The 12,003-nt window shown below is 34.5% G+C and overlaps 1 protein-coding gene across 2 annotated transcripts in view; it reads left to right on the forward strand.

The window, feature by feature from the left end:
• BIRC6 (baculoviral IAP repeat containing 6) overlaps positions 1-12,003 on the forward strand; it is a 178,099-nt gene that overhangs the window by 98,776 nt on the left and 67,320 nt on the right. For both annotated transcript variants that reach the window (XM_035564936.2, XM_050709359.1), the window contains exons 52-57: positions 383-639; positions 1,785-1,893; positions 2,426-2,647; positions 5,566-6,346; positions 7,319-7,462; positions 9,244-9,373. In XM_035564936.2, the coding sequence (XP_035420829.1) occupies positions 383-639; positions 1,785-1,893; positions 2,426-2,647; positions 5,566-6,346; positions 7,319-7,462; positions 9,244-9,373 (1,643 nt within the window). The remainder of the gene's footprint in view (positions 1-382; positions 640-1,784; positions 1,894-2,425; positions 2,648-5,565; positions 6,347-7,318; positions 7,463-9,243; positions 9,374-12,003) is intronic.

Raw genomic sequence — 12,003 nt, forward strand, 5'->3', positions numbered from 1 at the left:
AACTTTTCCTATTATATGTGCAAGTATTGCAGGCTGTAAAGCATGCTTCAAAACTAGAAAAGAATGTATGTGGCCAAAAAGTTTGTTTTTATCCCTCTACACAATATTAGGTTAAAAAATAAATGCATAAAAATACTACCTCTACCCACAGACTCTGTCTTTCTTAAAACCTTAAACCAGTAGTTACAACAGCAATACTAGGGTACGTTACCTTGTACTCTTAGATTCAGTTATTTTAATTTACTTTTCTCATACGATGTCTGATTGCATCACAGCGGTTTTCTGCAGTACTTGTCATAGAATCTAATATAGGTAGTTATAGATGAAAAATAAAATAATGATAAAATGATACATTAGCTCATTTTGCTGTTTTCCTTTTCAGTATTGGATGGTTAAGATTATTACACCACTGCCTCACTCACATAAGTGACTTAGAAGGAATGATGGCTAGTGCTGCAGCACCCACTGCTAATCTGTTGCAGACCTGTGCTGCGTTACTGATGTCACCGTACTGTGGTATGCATTCTCCAAACATTGAGGCTGTGCTTGTAAAAATTGGGCTGCAGTCCACCAGAATAGGCCTCAAATTGATTGACATTCTTCTAAGAAACTGCTCGGCATCAGGGAGTGATCCTGCAGGTGAGTGCAATGTCTGTCTTTTCAGTTGTTAATGGAAAATCTGCTCGTGCAAATGTACAAATACAGTATATTTGGGGGTTTACTTTCTGAGTCTGAATTTTGCTTGCCAGAACTTTCCGTTGTGTTTCTTGCTATCATGTAACTTGCTACTTTTTGAGTATCACAGAGTATCACAGTCTATGAGTAGCTCTACAATAGTAAAACAGTGCAACCGCTATTGTTTTGATTGGTGTAAAACATATAATTAGGGGAATGTTACAAGAGTAGGCCATGCAATATATTGCAAGTGCAGCTGTGTATATATGTGTAGATGCTACGTATAGATGTTTCAACATAACGAATATATCAGAGTATTTTTAAGGAAAATAAGTACAGCAATATTTGGGCTGTAACAATCTATAGGACAGAGTAAATTCTGAATAGTGGTGAGAACTTGAACAACTGATCTGTCCCACAGTGAAATGCACTGTTTTTTGTGTGTTTATGACTATATCACTTTCCTTTGCTGTTTTGTGGCTTTGTAGATGAAAGAAATATGAATTCTTATCTGTCCTTTTCTGAAATTTCTGGTACTAGCAGAAAGCACATTTTCGAAATGACTTCTATGGCATACTTCACCAAGAGTTAATGTTTCAGTGTAGCCCACTGTCTTTTATTGGAATGCAGTTAGATAGGAGAGTAGTTTCGTAAAGGGCAGGAGATGAAGAACACAGCAAGAAGATGAGTAGGAACCAGTCCAAGGAATTCCTGGACCTTAGTCCTGTTGATGGAAACTGGAGTTAAATAAGTTTCTGTATTGAGATAAACATTTGTTTCTGTGAAGCGCGAGGTTTGACAACTCTATTGGTATTAGTTACGTGTTTTTGGAATATGTTGAAGAAAATCCTGATAGTTAAACCTGTAAGTCTTTTATCTGATTCATGCACTGATTTTTTTTTCTTTGTTAGTAAGGCTGATTGTTGCATTGAAGATATAAAATGTGCAATATTGTGATAGCGGTGCATATAAGAGTTGTTTGTTAATGGCAAAGCTCAATTCAGTCTTAATAACAATTTCATGAGTACTTTTTAAAGATACATATGTAAGTACTTCTATTATTTTCCCCTCTTCTCCCCCCTCCTTTTTTTTTTTTTTAATGCGGCAAGATCTGAATAGCCCTTTACTGTTTGGAAGATTAAATGGTCTCTCTTCTGACTCCACAATAGACATTCTTTATCAGCTTGGAACAACTCAGGATCCTGGAACGAAAGATAGGTAATGTTACTTGGATTGTCATAAGGAAGCATAAATAAAAATGATTTGCTAAATAGTGGCTTTGTGTTACTGCACAAAATTTAAAATCTACTTGTTGTAATCTGTTTGAAATCTGATTATTACACGATAGCTTGAAAGTGCAGAAATCTAAAGATGCCTTTCAGCTTTCCCTCCTAGCTGTTTGTATCCTTTGCATAGAATGCATCCCTCTCTTTTTTGCTCTTATGAAAGTTATAAAACTTAGAGTTCAGCTGACTTTTCTCTCAGATACTTAGAACTTATTTACCTTCTATGTTTTCTTTCTCTGTACAAAGAAAGCTTACATTTAGCTGCCTAAGATGATATGTGTTTTTAATTAATCTTACCCTGTTAGTGATCTAAGGCTTGCAAAAGTGAGTTTGAGCTTGCTCTCGAACTCTGCTTCAAAAGAAGCGATAAATGTGTAAATCAGATTAACTTGCTGTCTTGGAGTAATTTGGTTTTGAGTGTTTCTGTGACCCTTTATAATGTATTACATCATCTTGCCTTCCAGAATTCAAGCATTGTTGAAGTGGGTCAGTGATTCTGCAAGAGTTGCTGCTATGAAAAAAAGTGGCCGGGTCAGCTACATTTGTCCAAATAGCTCAACAAGAGAGTACGGTCTTTTGATGCCATCTCCTTCCCATTTGCATTGTGTAGCAGCAATTTTGTGGCATAGTTATGAACTGCTTGTTGAATACGATTTACCAGCGTTGCTGGACAGAGAGCTCTTTGAGTAAGTAAAGCAAGCAAAGTATTGTACCTTGTATTTTTGTAACTAAATTATTTTGTTCACTGAAATGATACAGCTTCAAGTGGAAAAAGTAGTGAAAATTGTCATCCCCAATGCTAATTGATAGAGTAAATACTTAAAGATGTCTAAACAGGTAGCTTTGTAGTTCTAAACACAAAACTTCAGATACTGCAGGCGTAACTGAGTTGGAAAACAAAATTAAAACCAAAACAGTAAATCTATGTATGTGTTAACACATGTGAAAGATATTCTGTTACATGTTTTTGTTTCTGTTTTTTTGAAATGGATAAGTCTGGATTGTTATTGTTTAAAATGGAGCATTTGCAGTAATTTTCAGAATAACCACAAATCACACTCTTCATTGGTGTCCTGTTATATAAGCATTATTACTCATACATGCAGTATCTTTAAGTGATAGCTAAGTGCTCAGGTCAAAGAGGGAAGGATTGTTTTTCTGGAGTCACCAATTTTGTTCCTGCCATAGCCTGATTTGAAAGAAACAAATTACAAAATCTTGAGTGAAACTTGAACTTTGAATTTGTGGGTGTTTGTTGCTTGATTCTAAAGGAAAAAACACCCTTCACAATAATGTATTTGAGTCCACATGAAAAATATACGACGTAACAGAGATTCCTAATTTATGTCGCTCACTGATTTCTTCTATGTAAAGAAAACAAGAAAGAGAAGCCAAGATGGCTTTGTTTCACATGTATTATAAAAATGTAGCTGTTGAAGTCCTGTGTCTAGTAAAGAAAACATCTTTCATTTGTACCTTTTGAATGCAATTCCAATTACTGAAAGGAACTTTGATAGCACATATTTTTTTGTTGCCCGTAGGAACCTTTTATATTTTCTTCTCTACCTTATTTTCTTCTTTAGGTACAAATATTCAAATACTGGGAAATGTCCAAGTTATGGTCATTGGTAAAAGCATGTGGAGCCTTGTATATGTGCAGCATAGTGGTCTTCAGATGTATACTACTAACTAGGCCTTTTCCTGAAGTGTACATCAGTGTTACTGTCTTATAAATAATTGTTAATTCAAAATGAGCTTGTTCATTTTGGGAATCAATTTAAGGATTTTAAATTGCTTGCCAATGAGCCCTTTCAAGAATCAGAAAATATATTTTATCAATTTTAACATTTGAAAAGGAAGAGCTGTAATAAAATGCATTTCCTAAAATGGATAACCCTTTTGGATTTGCATCAATACGAAAGTGGGTTTAATAACTGACTTTCCATTCTTCAGAGAGAATGTGTTTTCATCATAGGATGAAATGAAGAAATACTAATAAAACTGTTGCACCTAGTTTCGGTATACATGTTGCAATATAGTCCTGTTCCTCTACCTCCTGCCAACTAAAACTATAATTCATATCAACCAGCATATGGAGCAAATTACACATTTTTAATGAATACAAAAGGATTTTTGTCAGACATGGGTAAAATAATTCTTCTGATAAAAATAACATCCTCCGTGTATTCTTCATCCTCTATTATATTTTAACTTCTGAAATATTTTTGTTGATTCTAGCCATAACTCTTTATTTCTCCTTCATGTCATAATTCATTTCTCTTTTGGATGTATTTTCCAATCATCCCCATTTTTCATTTCAATATTTCTGTTTTGGACGATGGATGCTAAATTATTCCTTGGTTATTTTTCATCTAGTTGGAAAAGAATCTAATTTTTCACAGAGCATGAACTTACCCAGAAAATTTTGGCAGAAGGATTGAGAGAATATATAGTTGGAGAAGAGTTCAAGTGTGCCTTTATTGCATGTGGACTTTATTAAAAAAAAAATACTTGGCATGTAGAAAATTTTCCCGAAGTCATAGGTCCACTTGGCCACTGAGATGACTTGTTCGTGTTTTATCTTACAGCGTTTTTCAATCAGCCAGCAATAAAGCTATTTTTTGTTAGACCCATGTTCTCTTTTAGACTCTTCGAGTCCCTTTGACTAAACATAAAATAACACTTCTATCCAGAAGAGGGAAGAACAGTCCTTGTCTTCAAACAGGAAATGTGATATGTGATGATAGATCCAAACTTACTAAAAACTAACATTGAAGTGGCATAAGGTGTGCATCGCCTGTGGATGTAAAGGTTAAGATTATGTAACCTATTTACAGTGCCATGGTAATGCAAATGCAGTTCAGAAAACCCATGCTTTTTTTTTTTTATAAAGTACTTCACCTACTCTGAACAAGTTTGTATGAAAAAAGTTTTCACTGATTCACAAATAGCATTTCAAAAGTATAAACTAAATAATAGGAGCAAAATTAGCTTTTGCATTCATGTGCTTTTGATTAACATTTCAGCTAACAGTATTTGAATAGAAGTGAGTTCAAAGGTAGATAGAATTTTACTATCTCTCAGGAATAATTCTGCTGTTAACTTGTGTCCTAAGGAGGGCAAGGATGATGTCATTCAACAAACAAAAAGAAAAAAAAATAAAAAGGAAATGTATTAAAATATTTTCATTTTTTACAAAGGATTGATTAAGAGAGCTTTGTGAAAATGGACGTGTTTTTCTAGTAGCTGCATCTTGGAGAGTTGAAAGCAAAAAGGGATTATGCTTAGCTCAGAAATGTGTAAATGTAAATTGTGACAACTATCCAAAGTCTGAAATCCTGTCTTTCACTTGCAACATGCCAGAAGAATCAGTTATTAACTATTTTAAATAAGGTATAATGAAATAAAATCAAACATAAGCATGAGGAATGCTGTCTGGGTAGCAAAAGTCCTGCTGATACTGTGACCCAAAAGAGGCTGTCAAACTTAGCTTAGAGTTTTGCAATAGTTTCTAGAATGGTTAATGTAGAAAGATAATGTATAAACTGAAAAAGGGAATGTGAGTGGCAAGTTATGTCTTGATGTGATTTTATGTCTTCTACAGGTCGCTGTTTAACTGGTCTATGTCTCTTCCCTGCAACATGGTTTTGAAGAAAGCCGTTGATAGTTTGCTTTGCTCAATGTGCCACATCCACCCAAATTATTTTTCCTTACTCATGGGATGGATGGGTATCACTCCTCCTCCGATGCAGTGTCAACACAGACTGTCCATGACTGATGACAGCAAAAAGCAGGACCTCAGTTCATCTTTAACAGATGACTCTAAAAACGCACAAGCCCCTCTTGCACTAACAGAGTCTCACCTGGCTACTCTTGCTGCCTCATCTCAGTCTCCTGAAGCTATCAAGCAATTATTGGACTCAGGTTTGCCTTCACTGCTTGTAAGAAGTCTTGCTAGTTTCTGCTTTAACCATACTTCTAGCTCTGACTGCACTGCACAATCAATGGATATCACCCAGGATAGGCTCAGGAGGCATCATGTTCCACAGCACTTTAATAAAATGCCTATCACGGCAGACCTAGTTGCTCCTGTTCTCAGGTTTTTGACAGAAGTTGGCAACAGCCACATCATGAAGGATTGGTTGGGTGGTTCTGAAGTCAATCCATTGTGGACAGCACTTTTATTTCTGTTGTGCCATTCTGGTGCTACTTCTGGAGGACACAATGTGACTGCACAACAGACCAGTGCAAGATCTAGCTTGCTTTCTTCAACTGTAACAGCAGGGTTGACCACTCAACAGCGGACAGCAATTGAAAATGCAACAGTTGCTTTCTTCTTACAGTGCATTTCTTGCCATCCTAATAACCAGAGGCTTATGGCACAGGTGAGAGAAAAAACAAATGCAATTTTCATTTCTTTACTAATAACTACAGATGAAACTTGCCTAGTCCAAAATTTTAAAACTTTTTTTTAAGCTTTCTTTAAGGTGTTTGGTTGGTTGGTTTGGGTGTTGTTTTTTTTTGTAAGTTGTTATCAACTGTGTGAAATTTGTGTTAAAACTGTTAGCTTGTTGGTCCGACTTTGTAAAGTATAAAAATGTTTCAGCATGACCGTTTAGTGCTGTGTATGGATTTGTATTCCTCTTGGCTGCATAAAGATGTATTTCTTGCCATAATAAGGCACTTTAGACCAAAATCCAAAATACTATATTTAAGTACATAGGGATTAAACTCTTCTGAAGTAGAATTTGAAAATAAGGCTCCATACACATCTTTTAAATTAGAAAGTTAAGGGAGATTTTCTGGTTAATTTGTTTACGCAACCGTACCTGCTGTGCAATTGGTGTTCAGGGATATGTGGACTGTTACAGAACAGTCTACTATTCTAATGCAGATTCAGCTAATTTCCTCACAATTACTAACCTTTCAGACCTAGTTGAATAAAAGTATTTTTCTTTCAACATTAAGAATGTCTGGGAACAGATAACTTGAGTGGGGAAAAAAAAAAAACCAACACATTTCCATGTGAATGACCAGTACTAATACTCTTATGGAGTAGAAAATGTTTGCTTTACTAATATGAAAGCTATTATTCTGAATACTTTATCTTCAACTCTCTCTTATTGAGTAGTCTACATGTTTACAATTACTTTGATGCTGTAGTCAATATTTTGAATGTTTTAAAAAAAAAAAAAATCTGCTGTTGATACTTTCTTCAGTGGTCCTCATTTCTAATCTGGTTTGAATGATAACTGGAAGGTGGATCTTAGGCACTGCCTACTATGGCTGTGTAGAGCTATGTTTTAGAGACCTAAATATAGAAATATTTTAAATAGGATGTCATTTTGCATTTCCAGGTTCTCTGTGAATTGTTCCAGTCCTCTCCTCAGCGTGGGAACCTCCCAACCTCTGGAAACATTTCAGGATTTATTAGGAGGCTTTTTTTGCAACTGATGCTGGAGGATGAGAAAGTGACTTTGTTTCTTCAGTCCCCATGTCCAGTAAGAGTTTTTATATCTGTATGGTGACCATGGATCAAATGTAGCCTAAAAAAAATATCTGTGTGTATTCAACTTTGAAAGGTCAGGCAGCGGCTTTTCCTACTATACACATTAGGAAGGGAATGTTTTGGTGAATTGTAACTCAGCTTTTCAAAAGACAATTTAAGGCACTGCTGTAAGTCAAAGCTATCTTACTGAAAACATCGTGATTCTGAAAGAATAGAAAGAATAGAAAACTGAAACCTTTTAATATTATCCTTAAGCATTAGCAGCGAATCCTGATACAAGTTCTAGTCCTTACACCAGTTTTTTATCATCAGTTTCATTGAGGAATTAGTTTTGAAGCTTCAAAACTGGCAGAGATCTTTAACATTAGCCACAACACCACAGATACATTCTTGAATGACAAATACTTGAACTGATTTGTAAAGCTAATTTATGCTTTTACATTTCTAAATGCTTCACCAGAACAGAGTTATAATCAATGACTGAACTGCTGTGCTGTCAGCTGAAGCCTGTGAATAAAGAAACCTTCTGGAAACCCGGAAGTATTAAAAGATACGATACTGCCAGACAAGGAAAAAATATTTTCTACTTTGATTTCTGCTGTTCTTTCTCTATCTCAAAAGTAAAGTCCTACATGAAATACTACAACAGGGAAACTTGATCAGGAAGTGTAAAATGAAAAAGGGACAGCAAATCAGTTTTTGTGCAAACACATTTAAATGTTTTTGTTTTAACCTGGCTCAGATGAATTGTTAATATGGAGATTGGTAACATGGAGGTAGCATCAATTTTCTAATAAGGCATTTTACGTAGAACAGATTTTTGCAGAGAGTTACTGAGTAACTCTCTTAGTAAGTAAAAACAAAAACAAATTCTTGAAAATAAGTTTTCAGATAATTCAGTTTCTTCTGTTAACAATACCAGGAAATAATTTGGCTGTTCTTACTGAGTAGGAGGAGGTTTCTATTTTAACATCCAAAGAGAAGTCTTAAAAATAATATGAATGTGCAAAGCATACTTGTAGTATGTCCAACAACATAACCTTGAAAATATTGTATCCTCATTTTTATCTCTGAGGTTCCTACCAAAACTATATTTTATAAGCCAAATTCTCATTGTCATAAAGTATTTAATTCATTTAAGAGTATTGCACAACACTGAATTGATTCTGTATATGAGTATTAGCAAACAGTTCCCCTGATGATGAGGAAAGGGAACAAAAGCTCTCTTTGTAAAGAGAAGTCTGTAAACAGTTACTGCAAGAAAAGAACAATAAAAAAAATACAATCAGAGCTTAGGCTAAAATATATTACTATATCTGAAATGTTTTAACTAGTAATGACTTAGATATATCATCTAGAATAAACTTTATGCTTGTCAGAGCACTAGAGAAATAACAGCTTTCTCTATTACAAGTATATTGTGATTTTTTCCTAACTTAATTTCAGAAGTAGTTGAAAGTCTCTAACGCTTAGTTTTGTCTCATATACAGCTATTTAAAATATTTAATGATAATAATAAATATACTATATTGTTTCTTATGCTAAAAATATTCCAGGCTCTTTCAGCAAACTCTTTTGAGTTAAAAAATTATGTTTATCCAAATTTGATGCATTTTTACTGTAAACCTGTGAAACTGAAGGATATGTAAGGTTTCTATTTCAGCTCACAGAAGACTTAATTTTATTTTGCTGAGGTGAGTTTATAAGAATTTAGTGTTTTAGCTTACTTCTGAATTTCAAATCATGTTAAAAGTTGACTTTTTTTCATTTCAGCTGTACAAAGGTAGAATTAATGCTACTAGTCATGTTATTCAACATCCAATGTATGGAGCTGGACACAAATTTCGTACTCTTCATTTGCCTGTCTCAACAACTCTAGCTGAAGTTCTTGATCGTGTGTCAGGCAAGTTTGCAATATTTCTTGTTTTATTTTTTAAGTAGTTTAAAAAATAAAAATAAAAGTGAAATAAAAAGGAAGCCTAAACTAAGTATTTCTTACGTGTATATTTGTAATGGTCATAGGTATTTGCCAGATGTAACACAGAGGTCTCAATTGTAAGCTTTTGCAAATGCTTTGCATGTTCCATTTCCATCTTTTCCTTCCATAGAACTCAAATTCTGGTAACTTAGCTACCATTTTGATGGGGGAGGTTGGATTTTTGTTTGTTTGTTTTGTTTTTAAGTATTCATTTATGGTGTTGCAAATGTACTTTGAGAGATTTAAGAATACAAGTGATACTGGAAATACTAGTCTTTAGAATACCCTGTCTTTCACCCAGTCACTTAAATATTCCCAAATAATGGCACTTGAATATCCTGGAACTCAGAAGATTATCCCAAAATGAAGATGAAATGTAGTTGGTATGAAAAGGACATTAATGAAGGATACATCTAGTCTCTGTAGATACACATTTGTACATGATATAAAATTTTCAGTTTACTTACTAAATGGAGATTGAAAAGTATATCAAGAATATCAAGGCATGAATTTATTTGAAATTTAAATAAAGATAAATAAGTAGTTACACTAGTTGAACATACATGGGGCAATGAATCTATAGGGGGCCCTGTTGACCAGGCCTCCACATTCCATAATCAACTGTGAAGTGTGCACTTAGCTGCATACATGTCTGACTAGGTATGTATGTTCTTACACATGGTTATGTTCGTATATTTTTTTTTAACTCAGTGTAGGATCAAATTTAATTTCTGAAGCAGATCTCTGAAGTTCAGAGGAACTATGGCCTTTTTATGCCTGCTTAAAATCTTTATATTTAATTAATTAACAAATGCATTAAGGCAATGAATGTGTTACCTAATGAGCTGATAGAAGTACTGTAATGGTATTTGGCATTTCCAACACCAGATAAAACAACATTTACTTTGGGATGTTGATAAAAAATAGTGAAGTCTAGAAAAAATGCTTCAGGCTTATTTATCAGGGAATAATTTACTATTTCACATGTGAATCTGTATTCACTTAGCATCCAGACATGATCATGTGTGGATTGTTACCAAGGTCTCTAGTTCCTTGTGCTATTTACAGTCAGAACTGCTCTAATGGGGGAGACTGTCATGCACATGAGGTAAGGATCAGTTGTTGAGCAGTGACATAACCTGTACTGAATAGCTGCCTCCGTGGTGCATTGTGCTCAACTTGATAGCCAGTGCTAACAGGGACAGGGGAGGGGAATGTGATGATGTGATGTGCAGAAATGCACATAATTGAAATCGATCAAATGCTGACTGCTTAAGACGTCATAACTCTGCTTTATGCTACAGAATTGTTTCATTTTAAATTGGAAAAATTAATTCTGGAAAAGTTGAGGTTCTTTTATGTTTTCCTCTCTCATCTGTTGTGATTTTTCTGATGGTATTAAAAGCTTTGTGGTTCTTACACTGTCATTCAGTGAAGTCCGTGGTTAGGATAGTAAAGGAGTTTTGAATATACAAGGAGTAAACTATGTGTTTAGGGTGATGGAGGGAGAGAAGGGATTGACTGGGGTGGAAAAGAAGAAAAGACTGCCACCACTGCAATAGTAGGAAGTCATGAAGATCCTGTGTTGGAAGCTTTCCCTTGGATTAATTTCTTTTCTTCTTTAACTATGCTACTAATGTTTTCTATTACATTAAGATCTCAAATTGATCATTTCATATGTTCTGCAAATATAAATCATAAGCACATTCATTTTGTACTTTTTTCCCTGTCTTAAGAAAAAAGAAAGCATAGTATAAAATCATTGCTAAATCTGCTGCTCACATCCCTTCACCAGAAGAAGAAAATGTGCAATGTCATGGTAGATAGGAATGCTTAGGATAAGTACCAGTTGTTTTGTATTCCATCCACCTTAGTTTTAATTTACTAGTTGTGACAAGTCAGGAAGACTGAACAACAAAGGTGGATATTACTTGAATACTAAAAATACTGTTGCTTGAGCATCCTCAGTAGTGTAATTAACAAACTTTAAATTGTCTGTCAATAAATGGGCATTCAGTCCATGGGACCAAACTAGAGCTACTCTGAAGTTTAAATAATACTAATGATTTTTTTAAAAGTCCATACCCAGTGTGAAATATGTATCCACAAATATATATATATACACAGATGTATACATAAATAGATGAAAATTTAGTGTGAACGTTAAGTCCTCAGTAGTACAGCTTTACACTCTTATCTTCTCCAAAGCAATTGGAGAACGATTGGCAATTTTGATGCCAGTGTTGTAACTTACAAAGTGTAAAATAAACCACTGTTCTTCTAATCTCATTTTAGTTGGTTGCAGTTGTGTTTTAATGTATGTATACTTGACCTGTCATGTAGTAGTTTTAACAGTTTTAAATAGACTGAGGACTTTTTTTGGCAAGAGGAGGCCAGAATTACGATACTTCAATGTTTAGATATTTGTAAGAACATTACTGCCCGAGGTAGAAGTCTAAGCTGTTTAAACAGTTGAGAATAGTCATCTCAAGAGCCTAGAAACTGGTAACAAAATCAACTTGGTGTCTTGAAATGCTTTTCTCTCCTGCTTTTCT

The sequence above is a fragment of the Cygnus atratus genome, chromosome 3, assembly GCF_013377495.2.
Source record: "Cygnus atratus isolate AKBS03 ecotype Queensland, Australia chromosome 3, CAtr_DNAZoo_HiC_assembly, whole genome shotgun sequence".
Taxonomy (NCBI): Eukaryota; Metazoa; Chordata; class Aves; order Anseriformes; family Anatidae; genus Cygnus; species Cygnus atratus.